Raw genomic sequence first — 22,838 nt, 5'->3', positions numbered from 1 at the left:
ACAAAGTTTAAAAGCTTAAAAAATACATCAAATTATTGTTTGTTGCTTATTGTTAGTTTAGAAAGTTTTATTAATTCTAATACGAAAAAATTAGAGATTCCAACATCGTGCTACCAATAGATGCTTTTATCGCCCAAAATTCCGTTCAGTCTTCTCGTTTACATTTCATCTTATCAACTTTGCAATTGCTTGATTTGGTACTTAATAACGTTCTATTTGTATGGAAGTTTCTCTTTGAATTTCCATTTCATCTTGCCAATGGGTCTTCTTCTTTTGCTTAGGCCGCTGCAATTCCAATTCACTGCTCTCAAAGGCTTTATTCAAATTACTTTGCAAATTGCCCTTGATGCTGTTACGACAGCCCATATTCTCTTCTCTGGCACATATTACAGAGATGGATCTGCCTTGCAATTGCTTTGGATTATAGATGTCAACTGTGGAAGAGTATTTACTTTGAATTTCGCCAGCTGGACCAGCAGTGGAGCCAGTTTCCGAACATTTATTACATTCATGTTTGCTAATGAAAAGAAAAGTAAATTTTTATTAAAATTTTTAATTTGGGTAAAGTTTTTTTTAAGGTTTAACTTATACCTTTTAGATTTTTTACAAGCCACCAGGAATATTAACACCGTTAGTATGACCATAGCTGCCAAAAGACCAGACAGTCCAGCTATCATGGTCATCATTTCATGCGGTTCGCCATCTGATGTTACTTTAGTTACTGTAATGAAAGATTAACATGTTTTCAATTAAATAACTATTGAATAAGTAATTTCTAACTAGTCCATATCCTTGACAATAATAATGTTTAAAGTATTGACTTTACTGTTTTAGCTTAGTTTAGTCTCCATATTTTTGTCTATTCCCTAGTCTATAGTCTTGACAATAGTTTACTCTATTGGTTTGGCTATCTTGGCAATAGTCTACATTATAAGCATGACAATACTCCACACCATATTCTAGACAATAGTCTACTCTATAGTCATGACTCTAATGTCTCGACTATATCGTAGTTTATATTGTAGACTATATATTCTTGTGTTAATCTATTTCTTGGTTTTTGCTACAGTAGTGTATGTAGTATAGATTAAGGACTAATTTTGAAAAAACAAGATTACATTTTTAATAAAAATTTTACCATCAAAAAACAAAAAAAAAAAAAAACAAAACAGGAAGTAAGTATGTCTAATACTTTAAACATTTCCCAGAAAAAAACGAAATATTTACACACGTACACAATAAGTACGTACAAATTTGAAATTTATTTAAATGTCCGTTATTGCGGTTGGGTTTTTTCTTCAATAAATTTGCAAATTATTTGTAAACAATGCATTCAACAATTTCAAAACCCACATCACATATTCGCACCTAAAATTATATTAAAGTTGTTTTGACAACATCCAACAGCAAACAAAAAACCTGAGTTTAATAAGTGTCAAGTTGAAGTTCAAATTCACTTTCAAATTAAAGTGAAAAAAAAATAAAAACATTTTAATTGACAATTAGTAATTGTCAATGAACGCATTTTAAAATAAAAAAAAAATAATTTTGCTTATATCATTGCAAAGGAATAATTACGCATTATTAAGAAAAACAAAAACAAAATATTTTTTAACGAAAATAGGTATGTAATTAATTAAATTTTTTATATAATTTATGATTTTATAATAAACAATTACAATTGCTAATGTTTTTGTGTGCTCTACTTTAGAGTCAGACAGACTTTTCGAGTTAACGTAATTTACAGAATAATTAATTTGGGGAATTTTTGTTCAACCTTGCTAAAGCGGTTTTCTAAAAATTAAATCATGTTTTTTTTAAATTAAAGTACAAACCCAAATAAAACGGGTTAAATATTTAAAAGAAAAACTCATAAGTTGTTGTCTAATAGGGGGAAATACATTTTTCCTCTATCGATCAAATTGTGCATAATCAAATGGCACAGATTTTTAGCGTTAAAGCCAACAAAAGAAGACTTTAAAAACGTTCAAATTTAACACTACATATTTTGCAACAAATCAAAATGTTTAAAACATTTAAGTACATACTAGAATATAGACTAGACTAGATTATAGACTAGACTATAGTCTAGACTATAAACTAGACTATAGACTAGATTATCGACTAGACTATAGACAAAACTATAGACAAGACTATAGACTAGACTATAGACTAGATTATAGGCTACACTATAGTATAGACTATAGACTAGACTATAGACTAGTTTATAGACCAAAATATAGACTATATCATAGACTAGTTTATAGACCAGAATATAGACTAGACTATAGAGTAGAATATAGACTAGACTATAGACCAGACTATAGACAAGACTATAGAATAGACTAGACTATAGAATAGACTATAGACTAGACTATAGAATAGACTATAGACTAGACTATAGACTAGACTATAGACTAGACTATAGACTAGACTATAGACTAGACTATAGACTAGACTATAGACTAGACTATAGACTAGACTATAGACTAGACTATAGACTAGACTATAGACTAGACTATAGACTAGACTATAGACTAGACTATAGACTAGACTATAGACTAGACTATAGAATATACTATAGACTTGGCTATATATTAGACTATAGACTTAGCTAGACTATAGACTAGACTATAGATTTAGCTAGACTAAAGAATAGGCTATAGACTTCGCTAGACTATAGAATAGACTACAGACTAGACTATAGACTATACTCTAGACTACAGACTTAATTTTGTAAAAGCTATAGATTATTTTAAATTATAAACTATAGAATAGACAGATTAATAGTCTAATATATCACACTAGAATTTACCTAATACTTTGGTATTAATCAGAAACGTTTTGATTTTTTTTACTTTTAAACGTTTTGAATTTTTTACTTTTAAATATATTCTCTAAATATGTACCTTTGTATGTCATTATTATATATTTTACTGTTAAATAATAATGATTTTTTCAAACCATTTCATTAATTTCAAAATCAATTTAAATACGTATAAAAGATTCGCTATAATGATAGCAAAATCTGAGAAATACTACTTCATGAAATTTCTACAATTTTCTTATTAGTCATTTTAATTTTAATGATTAACTGCAAAATCAATTGATTAACCCTTAAATTAAATAAAAAATTAAACAATTAACTTTCTACATTTATTTACATTTCGCTCATTTATAAAAATATATATATTTTAATAAAAACGTCTAAATAAATTTAATAAACTTATACAAAACGCAAACAGAAAACACAAATGAATATTTAATAGGGAAAATTTAGATTTTTCCGAAAGCAATTAATAAAAATTAAACCAGTGATTATCACATTTAAAAGCAAATTATTTATCTAACGAAATAAAAACAATGTAATTAAATAGATAGACACAGATGGAATGAAAAAAAATAAATAAATAAATATTCAACCAATAAATTAAATAATTTCTCTTCAAAGTGTCCAACACATTTTGCGAAGTTAAACAATAAAACAATTGAAAAAATTAAACAAATATTTCTGCTATTTTCTTTTACGTGTAATAAATAGTAATAGAAAATTGAAAATAGTTTTAAACGTGTTAAGTAATCAATTTATTAATAATACATAATATAACAACGTAATATTGTCAAGTTATTTTCTTTTTTTTGGTAAAACTTACTTGAGTCCTCAATTACAAAACGTTTAGTATTTGAAGTTTTCATAACAAACGATGATGACTCCATAATTAACCCAACAGTAGTTTATAGGAGTTATTGATAAAGTTATTGCAATTATTAAGGCAAGATAATGTTATTAAGAAGTTAAAAAGATAACAGGTTTGTTTCCAAATTGAATTCTTTCTTGTTTTAATCCTTTAATTGAATGATCCTCATTATATGGTGTAACAAACAAACTGCAAATATACAAAAATATATAATAATTAATATTTAATGAAATTCTATGAAATAAAATGAAGTTATTGATGTAATACAATTAATAAATTTCATCACTACCTTACAACCCTCATATGTGAACCTTTTAATAAGCTTAAGTCGACCTAAATTTTATACTAATAGTTTGTTTTATTTTTTAATTATACTGAATATTTATTTGAAATAAAAATCTAGTTTAAATATTTTCATCTACTTTTTTCTTTGCAACAAACGTTATGATAATTCACTAATTCCTTTTTATTTTATGTCTCATTAAAAATTAATTATTTTAAATTTATGGAGTAAATCGTATCAGCTGAATTTAATGATCAAGTAAAAAAGGTCTTAAGTTCCAGTTTTGTTTTATATACATGTTTATGAATTTGTAATACTAGAGTCTGGGTCTTTTAGTGCAGAATACTCCAAGCAAGAGTCGACTTAAAGACGAAACAATTATTCTAATCTTTGATAGATTATATTATAGAAACAGTTGTTGAGACTATAGTCACTATTATTTCGTCCAACGTCGAAAATATAGTGTACTCTAGTCTACAGTCAAGATTACTATATCGTCTGTAGTCGAGACTTTTGTTTCTTTTTTAGAAGAGTCATTTGAGTTGAAACTATAGTCTAACCTAAAGTCGAGACTTTATTCTATCCGATATATTATAGTCTATATTTAGAATATTGTCTCTTTATTTATATAGTTTGGCTAAATCTGATAGTTAAAACTTTAGTTGAACTTATTGTCTATCCTATAGCATAATAAAGGCTATAGTTTCGCCTATATTATATACTATACTTTGGACGTAGTCGAACTACTGTATTGTCTATATTGGAAACATTTGTCTAGTCTACAGTCGGAGATAAATCTAATTTATAATCCAGACTCTAGTTTTTAGTTAGGACTGTAATTGAAGTGTAATTTATACTTGAGACGATTTATCTCGTCTGTAGTCGATACTACTATCTAGTCATGAGTGAGAGTTATGATGAAGTCTATAGCCGTGTCTATAGCATAACCTATAGTCAAGACTGCAGTCTAACTTGTAAAGGAGACTATTGTCTAGTACAAAATAAAAACTATGGCACAATCATGAATATTGTCTCGTATTTAGTCTCGTCTATAATCGAGCCTAGTGTCTTATTCAGCGAAAGGCAGAGAGTAAAAAAGGTTCTCTGACTGGTTTTGTTGGTTTTTTATACATATGTGAGCATAGGTACGTGTGAAGAGAGATCTTATTTGAGAGCTTACTGCGTTTCGCTGTTCTAATCTATAGTGGAGACTTTTGTGACTAAAATCTGACCTATAATCGCAAAAGTAGTCTAACCTATAGTCGATGCCTATTGCCTAGTCTATAGTGGAGACTACAGCTTCTTTAGTCTAGTTAAGTATATATTCCATTTTCAATAAATATTTAAACTTAAGACCTTCTACGCTTAACAAATTCTAGCATTATATTTAAATGAATTTTATATGTAAATATTTTTAGAGCATTTAGATAATATAATTAAACAGCCACTGAAATTAAACGCCTTTTTTCACAAACAATTAAATGTAATATTAATAAAATAATAATTTATGAAGAAAATAAATATTTATTATTAACAATTATTAAAGAAGGAGTATAGAGTAAAACTATCAAACGTGCAGCCAGTAGTACTACTGACTGACATGTCATGACATATAAAGAATTTTAAACTACTTAGTTATATTATACTACAAAAACTAAATGTATGAATTTTAGTAGCAAATTATTATCAATTATCACTTTAAATTTTGCGACAGCAGCTATAAATAATATTAAATAATTATAATTTTATTTTATTTAATAAGTGTAATCAAAATTTTATAATAAATTTGGTTTATTTCATTTATTTCGTTTAATTCCTTTAATGAGTTTTAATAGATTTTGTTGTTATTGTTTGAAAAACAAAATATTTATTTCATTTATTTTTTTTTCTATTTTTAATAATATTTTTATGTGTCAGTTCCTTTAATTAAAATAATCTAAAGATTAGCAAATAAACACTCACTAAAATATAAAAGTAAAATTTCTAATAATTGTTTACAGTGTACTAGTTTAGTAACTAATTAGAAAAGATCTTATCACTTAATTAGTTTAAATTGATATTATAAAAATATATACTTTAAACCAGTTAAGAACTAGTCACGTGACTGGTTATGTTTTTTCATAATTTTGTTTGTCAGTTCCTTTAATTAAAATAATCTAAAGATTAGCATATATACACTCGTTAAATAAATGTTGGTAAAATTTATTAAAAAAGGAAATTTTTCTTTAGTTAATTAATTGTTTACAGTGTACTAATGAGGTAACTATTTTGAAAAGCTCTTATCAGTTAATTGATTTATATTAATATTATAAAAAATCGCTTTAAACCATTAAAGAACTAGTCACGTGATTGGTTACTTTTTATAAAATATTTTGTCTGTCAGTTCCTTTAATAAAATAATCTAAAGATCAAAAATGAAAAAGGAAATTTTCTTTAATTAATGAATTGTTAACAGTATCTAGTATACTGCGGTAACTAGTTTAAAAGGATCACTTAATTGGTTGAAATTCGAATTATAAAAATTCCCTTTAAATCAGTAAAGAATTTTTCATGTCACGTCAATATTTTAAAATTTATGTTTAAGACTTAAAAAGGATTTTAAATTTAAATATTCAAGAACTTTCTTTGATTTTTTAAAAGGTTTTCATTTAAGTTTTTATTCAAATTTTACACTTTAAGTTAAACAAATTTTGAAATAATTTAGTAATAAAATATTTAAAAATTTTGAACAAAAATATTTATTTTTTTTTTAATTTTTATTAATTTTATTTTTTCTTTAAAATTTAACATTTTATAATTTTTATGTTTCATATTTTTCTACACTTTGTTTAAAAACAAAAATATTTTTTTATAAAAATATATAAATTTCTAAAAATATTTCTTCAAATTTGGTAAAATTTTTCTTTAAAATGTGTAATTTTTTATTTCATTTGATATATAAAATAGAAGTTGGTCAGTTTTAATTATAAACCTTTTAATATTGTTTATTATTTTATTTTTTTTTATTTTATTTTTCAATAAATTTTATACTTTAAAAACTGATTTTTATTTTCACTTTATTTCTTAAATAAAATATTAAAATAAATAAATTTATTACTTTGTTTTATAAGTTTAAGAAATGAAAAATTTTATTTTTAATTTATTAATAAAAATATATTTTATATTATTATTTTGTTTCAATTTAAAACGAACTTTAACTCTGGACAACTAGTGATCGACTAAAAGTTTTCAAAAGAAAAACATTCAGTTACAGTTGTTTAGATTTCTATTTTATACTTTTATATTTTTCATGTTTTTTGCTGCTTTTAATTTTTTTTTTTTTTTTTTTGAGTAAAGAAGTCAAAAACTCAGTTCGTCTTTCGGTCTAACGTTGTTGCTCGTAGAGTACTACGAGGTACAATAGATACGATACGCTGCGATACGTAGTACAAGTTTAATATGAATTGTATTATTGAATGTTTTCATAATAAAGAGCAGTCGTGGGTAAGTAAAGACGGTATATATGAACATTTTTGTTGTTACTTAAAATGTTTTATACTTAATATAAAAATACAGTAAACCTGCGAAAATTACCTCTAAGAAATTGTCAAGATCATTTCATCATCCCATGGAATCCTCTATGAAAATTTTCTAATTTGTTTTTTAATATTATGTTATTTTTCTTATTTGCGACTGATGTCTTTTGGTATCATAAACACCCACAAACCGAGTAACAACTAACTGGGGTTTACTGTAAGTATGCAATATATACATAAATATAATCATCTCTTAAAATATTTAATGAAACTGTGTTTAAACTGGATTTTTTTTTTCATTGACTTTTTTTAAACACAATTCATTCAAGATGCGATCAGGCGGCATCTAATAACAAAAGCGACAAATTGCTTTCTTGGGAGTGTGTATCAAAAAATAAAAAAACTTAGTTCAAAAGAAAGGGAAATTATGCGGTGAAAATTTTTCCATACTCATATTAATATTGAAAATAATGTTAATACAATAAAAAATATATTAGCAAACGTTTATTTTTGTCAACCTTCAATGAGGCAGAAACGACTATAATGAAAGCTATCAAAAGTTTTCAATACTTTTTAGGAAATTCTAAATAATTAAGAAAGCTAATACCAAATCTTATCAAATGATATATTCAAAAATATTTCAGTAATTTCTGGACCAATATTTTTGATTTTTCTAATAGTGTGTAAGATAAAATATCTCTGGGGTAATGGAAAACACAAAGAAATATCATCAACGGCTCTATTAACAAAGATATTTTTTTTTAATAAATATTATTCAAATCAAGGTAGAATAGAAAATTTTCTGAAAATTAATGTAAATATTTTCCTGCCATCACAAACTATAATAATAACCAAAAAACATACATTTTGACTGTAGAGTGTTAATAACACAAATTTGTTTTGTTATAATTTAATGCATCTTGAAGGTTTAATGGATAAAATTAATATGAGAATTATTACTACTACTACTGATCTACTATTAATACCAGATATGGAAATTTGAAATTTTTGAACAGTACTAGGTTATACAAAAGTAATATTTTTTTAGGTTTAAAGGCACAAATTTGAAACTGTACAATAGACTGACTATAGACTAAACTATAGACTAAACTATAGACTAGACTATAGACTAGACTATAGACTAGACTATAGACTAGACTATAGGCTAGACTATAGACTAGACCATAGACTAGACTATAGACTAGACTATAGACTAGACTATAGACTAGACTATAGACTAGACTATAGACTAGTCTATAGTCTAGACTATAGACTAGACTATAGACTAGACTAGACTATAGACTAGACTATAGACTAGACTATAGACTAGACTATAGACTACACTATAGACTACACTATAGACTATGGACTACACTATAGACTAGATTATGGACTACAGACGTATGTCGTAAGGGTACCGCGGTATTTTTCTATATAATAAAGTACTGAATTTTCCATATCTGATTAAAATCCTACATAAACACTATAAATTCAATCAGTATTGTTTACAACTGTTGTCGTAGTTGAAAATTGTTGTAAACATGTATTTTTGCCGAGTTTCCAGCCGTATTTCAATTGGCCAATGTGTCTCTTTGAATCTTATAATCGAACAAACCGAACATTTTGATACACCAACATGTGTTCATACATCGACATGATATACATAGTGGCAACTGTAAATGGTGTATCAAATCATTAGATCGTAACTATCCCCCAGAATTGTTGGGATATTTTAATGTTGCGAATGTGTAATGTAAATTATTACAATTAATAAGTGTATTTAGCAAAATAAGGATATTTTTGTCCCTAAAAGTATTAAATATTTTATTAAAGTACATGGAAATGAAAGGTAAATAAAATTCACTGTTTAGGGCTTTTTTTAAATGATGTCCCACAGCATTATTAACGTTATTATACCCTACACCACTATAGTGGGGAGGGTATTATGCGTTTGTGCCGAAGTTTGTAATACCCAAAAATATTGGTCCTAGACCCACCTTAAAGTATACCAATCGGCTCAGAATCACTTTCTGAGTCGATTTAGCTATGTCCGTCTGTCCGTCCGTTTGTCTGTCTGTCTGTGTGTCCATGTAAACCTTGTGCGCACGATACAGGTCGCAATTTTCAAGATAATTTGATGAAATTTGGCACATACTCTTTTTTTGGTTCAAGGACAAACGCTATTGAAAATGGTTGAAATCGGTCCATTATTTCTCCTAGCCCCCATACAACCGTACCCCCCGAATCGGGCCTTTTGGCTCACAATTACGTTAAATGTTTTATAATGTCAACCAAAAATCAGCAAACATTAGTTTTATAGAACAATAAATGACAATACTAATTTTAATAGTGATCGGGCCTCATTTGACCCTAGTCTCCATACAAATTCCCCTTCAGAAAATGACTCGAAGGTCAAAATTAACTTATAATTACTAATAAAACGATCAAAATCTACATAAATGACTTTGAAGTAGACATAAATTCATTTACCAAAATTTATATGGATAGGCCCATATTTACCCCTTCTCCCCTATGAGCCCTCTTGAAGTAAATCTCTTTTTTGTCAACAATAAGTAAAAAATTTCACAATAAAACAAATTAAATGCTTTATATTAAAAAAAATCTACAATTTTAACATACTGACTGGTGTAGGGTATCATATGGTCGGCAATGTCCGACTATAAATTCATACTTGTTATTGTTACTAATACACATTATTTTATTGTTCAAATAACAATAATATTGTGTTTATTTCCATTTAACAACTTATTAAGCTCTCTTCTTAGCATCATTTAAAAAAAATATATAAAGAATAATTATAAAAAATGCACAAAGAACACAAACAAAAACATAATAAAAATGTGTAAAATTAAAATGTCACACGTTTCATATATAATGTGCATTTTTTTATGGAACGCATCTGAAACATTGAATTAAATGTTCTGTTTACATTTTGCTACATTATTTTTTTAAGGTTTTCTTTTGTTGTGCATTTTGTTTAAACATATTTTATTTTATTTATTTTACCTCGCAAAAATACACAAAAAGTATTTAAACTTTTAAATGTCTGCGACATATTTTATATTTCACTCATAAATCAAATTTAATTGTCATCAAATTCATTACTTTTTGCAAAACAAAATATTAGAAAAACGTTGGAATTATTCTTGTTGTTTTCTCAAGAAGAATTTTAAATCTGTTCTAAATTGTTTAATATGAAATTATAATGACAACAATAACAAAAGTAAACAACAACAACAACAACTTGTTTTATTTATTTTGATAAACTTGAAGTACTGTATTAAAGAAAGTATTAAATTGCACAGTGGTTAGACTATCTATTTCATTTGATAGACATACATATTTATTTAATAGATTTAACTTTTTAACAGAAGTTTTTTTTGAGAGAAAACTTTTAAATTTTTTAGAGAAAACAGTTTTACTTTTATAAAAAAACTGTTGCATAAAAAAAATTTATTCTAAAACAGGAATGTATAATCGAACATGGTCGATCATATGATATGATCCTATTAGTAGAACTTTATCGTGTATAAAAGTAAATTTCACATTCAAGTCATTACTTTTGGGACTTCGTTTGGAGGCTAATGTTAAATGGGATACGATAATTTCGAACAGATTTGCCGAAATTTGTAGAGATTCTAAAACATATAACACAATTATTATAAGCTCAAAAGCCCTATTCTGCAGGAACGGCGAAATTATTAACCAATATTAAACATTTTCATCTGGCGAAATGTAGCGTGCAAAAAGTGTTTCTTAGACGATTTGTATATATAGTTAAAGGGTGGGTGCAGACTACCCTTATTAGCACAAACAAAACTGTATAAATATAATTCTCTATATATATAGACTGTTATACAGACAATTGTATTTAAAAAAACCGTTTCCTTTAAGGAAAACTTATTTACGGATAATTAAGAAAAAAACTGTTATACAGACAAACTTGATACACAATTAATATGGGAAAAAATTTTGAACTTATATATTTATAGGGGAAAACATACATTTTCTGTAGGGAAACTGTTATACAGATACATTTGCTTAAAACAATTGTTGTGGAGATTTATTATTTATATAGATAATACTACTTTACAGATAATTGTCTATAGATAATGCTGTTCTACAAAGGAAACTGTTATACATATAATTTTCAATTGAGGTAATTTATTCACATAAAAACAAAGAAAACCCTACTCCTCCTATCCCACTGTATTATTGATAATGCAAGTAAATTTAATCATAAAACAAGTAGTTATTAGTTATTAAAACTTCATTTAAATTATAATAAAGTGATAAATTTACCACTGTTTTCTTACAACAAACACTATAATCTTCATTTATTTGATTAAGGTTTTAAGTGGAATAATAAAACAAATGTAAAGATTTTTTCGCTTTTTTTAATTAAAAAAAAATTAAAACGTTTTATCTGTCACTTCAGGCCATAATGACATAAAGTATTAAAAAATGGAAGCAAGCATATGTTCTGATTTAATTAGAAACACTACAGTCGTTGGGGATAAAAATGAAAACACTTCAATTTTATGAAGCGTTTATAAAACAGATTTTTCTTACAAAATTTATGGCTACATAAAAAAATCAGCACAATGGACTTTTTTTAAAATATTTAGCTTGCAAACAAAACTTTAATTAGAAATTTCTTTAAATGAAAGTTTGTTTTCATTTGATTACATTCACTTTTTTAACAAATTATATATTTTTTTTATACATTGTATAAAGTTTTGTACTCGTTTATCAATTTTAATTATACCGTTTTGTATGGCCAATTAATTAAATAATAAAAACATCTTATAAAAATTAAAAAATTCAATAAAATGTTAGGAACTTATTTAAATAAATAATTGATAAAAGCTATAAATAAATAATAAATTCAATAAAGCAAGTATTATACAGGTTATAAAGGAAAAAAAGGTTTTGAATTCGAAAGTTGGTTTCATAAAGTTTTAAATTTAAATTATACTGAAGAATATTTTGCGTGCTTTAATTTTGCATATGAGAGAGAGAGAGAGAGAGAGAGAGAGAAAAGTGATACATATTCATATTTTAGATGAAAGAAAAAATTATCTCATTGAATAATGAAAAAATTGAATATTTTAATAAAAACCACAATTTATAAAAGATTTTTGCAAAATTAAAAAAGCTTTTTTTAATATTTTTATAATCCCTGCAAAAATTGCATAACTAATCCCAAAATTACTTCCTTGCTTAAATGTTAAGAATAAATGATCCTCAACATGATCCTACTTAACTCAGACTATTGAAACATGTTGTTTATAAACATGGAACATGTTTTAGACTGCATTATATAAGACCCTGTTGAACTCTAATTACTCTAGTTCTGGAATATCTCCAATATTTCTTGCAGACTAAAGAAAGTCATCTTAGTATTAATGGGAAAATAATAATAAATTTACACCTATTTTCTCGATGTCTTAACAGTTTCTATAAAAAACAAATATAATAAGCAGTAGAATATATAACGATAATCGGAGATTATTACTGTTCTATGAATTGTTTGTAACACACTTTTTACACTGACTGTATGTGAAGATTTCAAGCTCAAGTGTCAAACCTTAAATAGATGTACTAAACATTTGACACAAATTACAATTAAACAATTAAAATGTCAAATAAATATTAATTTTAAAGCAATAAATCCACATGATTGATAAATTTAAATAAAATTTATCAATAAAGCAACACAAACTTGATTAGATTTTAGTTTTGAATTTTTCTCACTTTTATCCTAAAAATAGTAAAAATTTTTATTGAATTAAGGATCGGATTTTGATAGGTTCAGAACCCTGCTATAGATTGTCATAATGATATTTATTGACACTTATCATTGAACATCATCTTATCGAGGTAAGAGTACACTTTTATGTAAAAAGTTTGCATAACAATCGACTTTCACACCACCCCCATAGAAACAATTACTACACTAGTTAAGTATTAGTTCCTTTACCTTTAGTTAAGCCATTTTTTGATAGGTTTGGAGACCTGCTAATGATTGTCATTATGGTATATATTAAGCCTTATTATCAAACATTATATTCTCAAAGTAAAAGTACATTTTTATGTAAAAAGTTTGATATATAATCGACTTTCACACCACCCCCATAGAACCAGTTACTGCACTTGTTCATTATTAGTTCCCAGTTTTTTTACGTTTTGTGGACCTGCTATAAATTGTCATAAAGGTATTTAATGACCCTTATTATCTAGCATAATATTCTCGATGTTAGAGTACACGTTTATGTAAAAATTTTGATGTAGAATAGACTTGCACACCACTCTCATAGAACCAATTACTGTACTAGTTCAGTATTAGTTCCCTTACCTTTTAATTAAACAACGAAATTTTAAAACAAACACCTTGTTCACAGGTTTATTGACTTTCCGCTTAAAACACTTTGCAATTAATCACTTTTTGACACTAAAAACTTTACATGAATGAATCCTTAACTAAGTATTACATCAAATGTTTGTAACAACTTAATTTAAAACTGTGTTTTTCCATAATTTTAATTTATCATCATAGACCGTATATTTATTTAAGTTTTTTGCGGAATTATTTAAAAGTTCGTGTTTTCAATAAAAGTTTTTATTTTTTTTTTATTTAGCATCTTTTTACAGATTTACTATCTGATTAAAATAATAACAATTATAATGATGCATTAAAAGATGTTTAAATATATATATTTCTATAATTTTTCTTTATACTAAGTATACTAAATATAATAGCTATTAAGTTATTTAATAAAATATAGTTAGAAATTAAATAATAATTTTAAAATAGTGGTTAGCACAAAAAAATACTTTTTTACTATTGTTTCTTTTTTCTGTTCATGTAAATTAACAGTTTTCTTGCGTTCCCTACTGACTAAGAAAGCCCATCACTGATTTACAAAAAAATCACTTATTTAACACAAAAAAAAAAACGCTAAATTAATCATTCTTACTCACTTTGATGGATTTCAAAGAACAATAAAACTTTAAGGAAAAGAATTAAAACACTTGAAATATAAAATTAACTTTTTGTTTGGAACAAAAATTTTGTTTTAAATAAAAACGTGTACAATTTTTAGGCGTGCGGGTACAAATACCTTTTATGAATATCGATTTATGTAAATAACTGCGGCAAAATTCACGTTCTTTACTGTTCTTCACTGTTTCTGTTTAATATAATTTGATTTTTTTTTTTATTATTTTAAATAAAACTCCTTAAAAATGTGTCTCACGTTTTAAATGATAAATTAATTAAAAAACTGAAATATTTCCAGCTCAACGAGGTGACGTTCTTGCTTTGCTTTTTTATTTAAATAAAAAACAATTGTAACAATATTAAATGTTTTAATTCTTTATATATTTTTTAAAGGGGTTTGCACAAATTCATTAATTTTTTTTATTTTTTCAAAACAATCTTGTTTATTATTTTCAAATTACACACGCTCATCACTCAATACATACATACACTTTTTTATTGGACAACACACTTGTATTTGTTTTACAGACGTCATTTTTTATATTTTTCCGATAAATTTTCTCATTTTCAAAATTTTGTAATTAAAAATATTTATTAAAAATGCACTTATTTCCTAAGCTTATTAATGTCATTATATTGTTTATATATTTTTTAGTAATTATTTTATAAATTATTTTCAGGAATTATTGAAAAATTACAGCAGCCTTTTTTATATTTATTTAATAAAAATTCTTTTAAATAAATTCTATTACGTCTTCACGTAGTTTTAACAATGTACTGTACTATTATAAAAAAGATTTTTAGTATACACAAAATATATTTGGCTGTTTATTTATTTTTTGAAAATTTCTCGTTTTTTATACTTATTTTATGTTATTTTTTTTCGTATTCAATTTGTTTATAAATATTTTGTTTTTGTTATTATTTTTCTCTCTTATTTTAGGTTATTTTTAAAAAAAAGTTGATATACTCGTACAATTTAAATGTTGTCAATACATGAAACTTTTAAAAATATGATAGAATTTCGTACGAACACAACATTGTTGTGATATGATTAACATTATTATTTGGGTGTAGAGATCAAAAAGACATACATATAGAGCGGAAATACAAAATATGCTCTACATATTGTTATTATAATTATTTATAATATATGTAATTACTATAGTCAAGACTTGTAAAAAGTTATTCCAATAGACCTAGTCTAGTAAATGTTCTTGTCTGCAATCTTAACTATTCTAATATCAAAACTATAGGCAAGTGCTTAGACTAGACAAAAGCCAAGAATGTATTCAATAGACTAGACTATAGTCTGGACTATAGCATGAACTATACTATAGTCAAGACTTTAGACTAGAGTAGACTAGATTATAGACTAGACTATAGACTAGACTATAGACTAGACTATAGACAAGACTATAGACTAGACTATAGACTAGACTATAGACTAGACTATAGACTAGACTATAGACTAGACTATAGACTAGACTATAGACTAGACTATAGACTAGACTATAGACTAGACTATAGACTAGACTATAGACTAGACTATAGACTAGACTATAGACTAGACTATAGACTAGACTATAGACTAGACTATAGACTAGACTATAGACTAGACTATAGACTAGACTATAGACTAGACTATAGACTAGACTATAGACTAGACTATAGACTAGACTATAGACTAGACTATAGACTAGACTATAGACTAGACTATAGACTAGACTATAGACTAGACTATAGACTAGACTATAGACTAGACTATAGACTAGACTATAGACTAGACTATAGACTAGACTATAGACTAGACTATAGACTAGACTATAGACTAGACTATAGACTAGACTATAGACTAGACTATAGACTAGACTATAGACTAGACTATAGACTAGACTATAGACTAGACTATAGACTAGACTATAGACTAGAATATAGACTAGACTATAGACTAGACTATAGACTAGACTATAGACTAGACTATAGACTAGACTATAGACTAGACTAAATATAGACTAGCTATAGACTAGACTATAGACTAGACTATAGACTAGACTATAGACTAGACTATAGACTAGACTATAGACTAGACTATAGACTAGACTATAGACTAGACTATAGACTAGACTATAGACTAGACTATAGACTAGACTATAGACTAGACTATAGACTAGACTATAGACTAGACTATAGACTAGACTATAGACTAGACTAGACTATAGACTAGACTATAGACTAGACTATAGACTAGACTATAGACTAGACTATAGACTAGACTATAGACTAGACTATAGACTAGACTATAGACTAGACTATATAGACTAGACTATAGACTAGACTATAGACTAGACTATAGACTAGACTATAGACTAGACTATAGACTAGACTATAGACTAGACTATAGACTAGACTATAGACTAGACTATAGACTAGACTATAGACTAGACTATAGACTAGACTATAGACTAGACTATAGACTAGACTATAGACTAGACTATAGACTAGACTATAGACTAGACTATAGACTAGACTATAGACTAGACTATAGACTAGACTATAGACTAGACTATAGACTAGACTATAGACTAGACTATAGACTAGACTATAGACTAGACTATAGACTAGACTATAGACTAGACTATAGACTAGACTATAGACTAGACTATAGACTAGACTATAGACTAGACTATAGACTAGACTATAGACTAGACTATAGACTAGACTATAGACTAGACTATAGACTAGACTATAGACTAGACTATAGACTAGACTATAGACTAGACTATAGACTAGACTATAGACTAGACTATAGACTAGACTATAGACTAGACTATAGACTAGACTATAGACTAGACTATAGACTAGACTATAGACTAGACTATAGACTAGACTATAGACTAGACTATAGACTAGACTATAGACTAGACACTATAGACTAGACACTATAGACTAGACACTATAGACTAGACACTATAGACTAGACACTATAGACTAGACACTATAGACTAGACACTATAGACTAGACACTATAGACTAGACACTATAGACTAGACACTATAGACTAGACACTATAGACTAGACTATAGACTAGACTGATACTGTAGCTAAAACTATAAACTACACTGTTGTCAATATTATAGACAAGATAATATACTACACTTCAGATAATGTAATTGACTTGACTATAGTCAAAATTAGAGACTATAATAAAGACTGCAGACTATACACAAGACTAGCCATGAATAATAACTTGACTGTGGTCGAGACTTTAGCATTTGCTACAGCCGATACTATAGACAAAATTATAGCCAAGACTGCAGTCAAGTCTTGACTATAATCTAGTAGATAGTCTACACTTAAATCTTGGCTATAGTTATGATTATAGTCTAGTTGATATTCTTAAATATAGACTAAAGTATTGACCAAAATCATGTCTATTACGTTGTATGTAGTTTAATATTTTATTATTTTGTTTTGGTAATGGATTCGTCAAGTTTATAGTCTAGTCAATAGACTCTGTCTGTAGTACTGACTATAACCTAGCCTATAGTCTTCACTGCGTTCTACTACTAGACTCATGATTAGTTATAATAAGAACTATATATTGTAGTCTTATTAATAATATAGTCTGTAATTTAAACAAACGATCTAGTCTAATATACATATTTGACTTAAATGTATTATAGTTAAAAGTCTTTACTATGGTCTGATTTTTTTTAGACCTATGATTAGTTATAATTAAAACTATATATTATGGTCTTATTAATAATATAGTCTATAATTTAGACACACAATCTGGTGTAATGTTAAAAGTCTTTACTAGGGTCTGATTTAATTTTTCAACTGTAGTTTAGTCTGCGGTCTTAACTACTCTATTATTATACATGTAATAGTTTATACTAATCTATAGAAGATTATAACTAGACTAAACTGTATTATAGTTTAAAGTCTTGACTATAGCCTAGTTAAATGTTTAACTGTAGTCTAATCTGCTATGTTTGTTTCTTGTCTAAATCAAGTTAAAATTTTTGATAAATATCTTCAAAACTTAACTTTTTCTTGTACTAACCATAAAAATTCTCCTTACAACAAAAAAAACTTAAAAGTTTATTAAAAAACATTTAATCTTTATTAACTTCAACTTAAAGACTATAACTATTTTAATCAAATGTCATAAAATCACGTGTAAAAATCGTGAGTTAATCATTTAATTTGTCCGTTTTCTTTCTTGTGGTATTTTCCTAATCTCATCTCCTATATACAGTATAATAATTTCCATGTTTAAACAAATAATAACAACAATAATAAATTAAAATATTACAATTATAAAAACAACAAACAAAAAACAGTCAAGTCATTCTTCATTGATTCGTCAGGTATTTTAAAACATGTTTAACAAATAGTCTTCTCGGTAATTCAAACATGCATCTCTAAAAAACTGCTTTAAAATTATATGATGATATTAATAGGTTTATCTACATTTTCTTAAATAATTATCTAAAGTATTTATCCAACTAGTATGTTGTAATATTTAAATTAATTATTATTGTAAAACAATAGTTTTACAAAAAATAAATAAAACTATGTAAACGTAATCTTATTATGCAGTTATTTTTATATTTTAGTTTTTTAAATTGTATTTATAAATACTGCATATTTATTTTGTAATATCGAAAACTAACAATCATTAATATGTTAAACATCATAATGATGACGTTAAAAACTACAAATAATGAATAAATTAAAAAAATGTATAAATAAATAAAAAATAAAGATTATTGACCGGCTTTAAGTAGTAAAATGACTGACTATTCGACTAATGATCTGTCATTAAATACGATCGCTGTTTAAAGCAATCATTGAAGAAGAAAAAAATTGCTATAAAATTATCCACAAAATATTTGTAATTTTACCGGCACAATAATAAATAAATTTAAATGCAAACAAATACTTGTCGACGTAATTAGAATTAGAAACAGTTATAAACAATAAAATGCTACGGAAGTTTCATTGACGTTAAGATGGATGCATCTGACTGTCTCTTCTAGAATATTTTGCAGTTTTATAAATATTAAATAATTTTGTTGTTCATTTAAAATAAAAGATATTCAATAACAGAATAAATATTATAAAAAACAAGAAACATGTTGTTGGTTTGTTATAATAAGTTGTGGTAGATTCATGTTACAGATTAATAAAAGTATTTATTCTTTGAACATATTCTAAATCATTCCTAAATAGAAATGTTTTCTGTTTTAAACTATTTTCTAGTCAATATTCTAGTCTATAATCTAGTCCATAGTCTTGTCTATTCTATAGTCTAGTCCATGCTCTTGTCTATTATATAGTCTAGTCTATAGTCTAGTCTATAGTCTAGTCTATAGTCTAGTCTATAGTCTAGTCTATAGTCTAGTCTATAGTCTAGTCTATAGTCTAGTCTATAGTCTAGTCTATAGTCTAGTCTATAGTCTAGTATATGGTCTAGTCTAGTCTATGGTCTAGTCTATAGTCTAGTCTATAGTCTAGTATATGGTCTAGTCTAGTCTATGGTCTAGTCTATAGTCTAGTCTATAGTCTATGGTCTAGTCTAGTCTATAGTCAGTCAATAGTCAAGTCTATAGTCTAGTCTATAGTCTAGTCTATAGTCTAGTCTATAGTCTAGTCTGTAGTCTAGTCTGTAGTCTAGTCTATAGTCTAGTCTATAGTCTAGTCTATAGTCTAGTCTATAGTCTAGTCTATAGTCTAGTCTATAGTCTAGTCTATAGTCTAGTCTATTGTCTAGGCTCTCATTAAATATGCTCTCATTTAATGATTTCTAATCTATAGCTCTATATGTAATCTGTAAAATAATGATTTTATCACTTTAAGGGTCTGTTTCTTCACAGAATTGCATCATAAGACGCAATTGCCAACGAAGCGTTCAATTGTGTTTTAGAAAATTATTTTAAGCAAAAACAATTTTATTGTATAAAAAGATTGAATTTTTGATAAAATTGCAAAAATAAAATATATGAAAAACAAAAAAAAAGTACTAACTTCATAACACTTACATACCTTAAACTGATATCAAAAACGTAAGCAGTTGTAATTTCAACTTATTTATTACAAATCAATAATTGCAAATATTATTGATGCAATAATAAAAACAACAACAAAACATTGAAAATAAATAATTATGATTATATTAATTAAATTGCTTTTAAGCGCTGAAGAAAATTTAAATAAAGAGGCAGGTTTTTGTTTAAAAGATTTTTTGTTGAATTTGGGTATCTTCTTAATTAGCAGATTAAAAAAAATTCTCGAAAGCAATTTTTGAATATAAAGTTTCTGAATAATAAGACATCTTCAAATTGACTTTTATAATGTAATATTTTCTAAACTTTTTAAGCATTCTACTCAGATGACAACTGAATTTAATAACTGGCTAGTTTACCTTCACCAATTCATGTACCACTTTCAAGTGACATATTTAAAATACGCAAAAAGTCTAGCATTTGACAGCAAATAATCATAACTTTCTCTAGTTTATGGTCAAAAGCATGATGTTCAATATACTTAAAAGAAATTATTTATTTTTATGTTTGTATGTATTTAAGTTTTTTTCTTTTTAATTCTACAGCAACATTAATAAATAGCTTTGACTTATATAAATGATAAATTATAAATAACAAATCATAAAGAACTTTGTAAAGAAAATAAATTATTTTTTAGAGGATACTTTAGAAGAAGAAGGTTTCGGCTCAGAATTTTTACTGGGTGTTGGATTTGAAGTTGAAGGTTGCGAATCTGGTTCAGATCTGTAAACGAGAGAAATATATGTTAGATACATTTTATGTTAATTAACTTTATAAAAGATTAAACAATCTTTCTTTATTTCTGAAATGTCTCTAACCTATAGGTGAGTCTATAGTTTAGCATATAATCTTGTTTATAGTCAAAAGTCTAGTACTAAGTCGTGTTTGTTTTACTTTGTAGTATGTGGTATAACATCAAATAGTCAAGTCTATATAGTCTACACTAAAATTTAGTCTAGTTTGATCTTATAAGTATATAATCTTATAAATATATATATATATAAATAATCTTATAAATATGCTAGTCTATATACCAGTTTATATATTAGCTTATAGTCCATTATACAATATTCAATTTATAATATCAGAATTAATTTATAGAGTTTGAATATTACCTTTCCTCTGGAGCTAAAAATATTAAACAAACCACTCCGTTTGCTATATGCAAGATTCCCGCTAGTGTTGCGTATATACCAACCGATTTAATTTTCCCCAAACTATCACTTTTGCAATCCTCGATACCAAAAAAGGGAAATAAGGCACAAATATTCAAGATACCAATAATAAAATTATAAATAATAGTCTGAAAAGAAGGAATTTGTATGATCTAAGAAAAATCTTTAAAACTCTGTGCACTTACCCCAGGATCGGCTCCAATATTTGAGGTTTTAAACATCATACCAAGTCCGATACTTATTAACATTATTATGTCCGGTACTAATCCCGTACTGATCAAAAGTAAATGATTTGAAAGTTCCTCATTAACATGCCAACCAGCAATGCAGGGCGATTCTTTTTGAGCATTTATTATTATAATGCAAACAAATTTAAGAATCTAATAATTGATTGTTAAAAGTTAATTTTGAAATAAAATAAACTTCAATTTAATGGTATTTAACTCACTGTGGTTATTGTAAAGAATGTTAAGCTTATAATCTTGGTAGTTTGGTTTGATAAATCTGGCAGTGGCATGTGTAGGAAGTTATTAAGATTAATCAATTACATGGAATAATATTATGCTTTTATTTTGATTATTAGAAAATTTTTAGGATTGTCAAGCCGTCAAGTAAAATATGAAATCGTTAAATTTAATAAAACAAAATTATTTTAATTATTTAAGAAACTTTTCTATTTAGAGCATCATATTCAAAAAATTAAATTAAATAAAAAAACCCGTTACGTCTCAAAAAATTGAACAAATTTCTACATACTACTTATTTCAGCAACTCTGCCTACTTGACAACACCACAGGGTTTTCGTGTAATTAAAAATCTCTTACAGGGTTAGCTACTATAACTATATACCTCCTCATATTGAATTGAATAATAAACAACAAATTAAGTTTTATAATCTTTTTTAGAAGAAAATTACACATTTGTTAATGTTATTCCCAATAAATTATAGCTGTAAAACTCAAGGTCACACTATCTGTTTTTAACACTTTAGTTTTCCTACAACTATTACGAATTAACAAAATAATAATGTAATATTTTGTAATTTATATTTAATGCAATTAAATTGCAT

The 22,838-nt window shown here is 26.2% G+C and overlaps 2 protein-coding genes across 5 annotated transcripts; both read right to left on the bottom strand.

The window, feature by feature from the left end:
- LOC111674832 lies at positions 1-14,847 on the bottom strand. Of its 4 annotated transcripts, none has more exons than XM_023435495.2 (4): positions 14,642-14,847; positions 3,654-3,887; positions 592-721; positions 1-517 (listed from the first exon to the last, which is right to left on the bottom strand). In XM_023435495.2, exons 2-4 carry the CDS (start codon positions 3,715-3,717, stop codon positions 202-204), a joined length of 510 nt encoding a protein of 169 aa, XP_023291263.2. In that variant the 5' UTR covers positions 3,718-3,887; positions 14,642-14,847; the 3' UTR covers positions 1-201. The 4 variants fall into 4 exon arrangements, with proteins under 4 accessions (XP_023291263.2, XP_046802351.1, XP_046802352.1 ...); XM_046946395.1 differs by lacking the exon at positions 14,642-14,847 and adding an exon at positions 7,079-7,442; XM_046946396.1 differs by lacking the exon at positions 14,642-14,847 and adding an exon at positions 7,174-7,442.
- A 6,251-nt stretch (positions 14,848-21,098) lies between these two features.
- LOC111674799 lies at positions 21,099-22,464 on the bottom strand. The gene is made up of 4 exons (XM_023435455.2): positions 22,218-22,464; positions 21,955-22,149; positions 21,710-21,897; positions 21,099-21,317 (listed from the first exon to the last, which is right to left on the bottom strand). Exons 1-4 carry the CDS (start codon positions 22,284-22,286, stop codon positions 21,221-21,223), a joined length of 549 nt encoding a protein of 182 aa, XP_023291223.2. The 5' UTR covers positions 22,287-22,464; the 3' UTR covers positions 21,099-21,220.
- Positions 22,465-22,838: the final 374 nt, after the last annotated feature.

Source organism: Lucilia cuprina, chromosome 3 (genome assembly GCF_022045245.1).
Source record: "Lucilia cuprina isolate Lc7/37 chromosome 3, ASM2204524v1, whole genome shotgun sequence".
NCBI lineage: Eukaryota > Metazoa > Arthropoda > Insecta > Diptera > Calliphoridae > Lucilia > Lucilia cuprina.
Note: the sequence above shows the minus strand (reverse complement) of the source record. Positions and strands in the feature narration are given on the sequence as shown.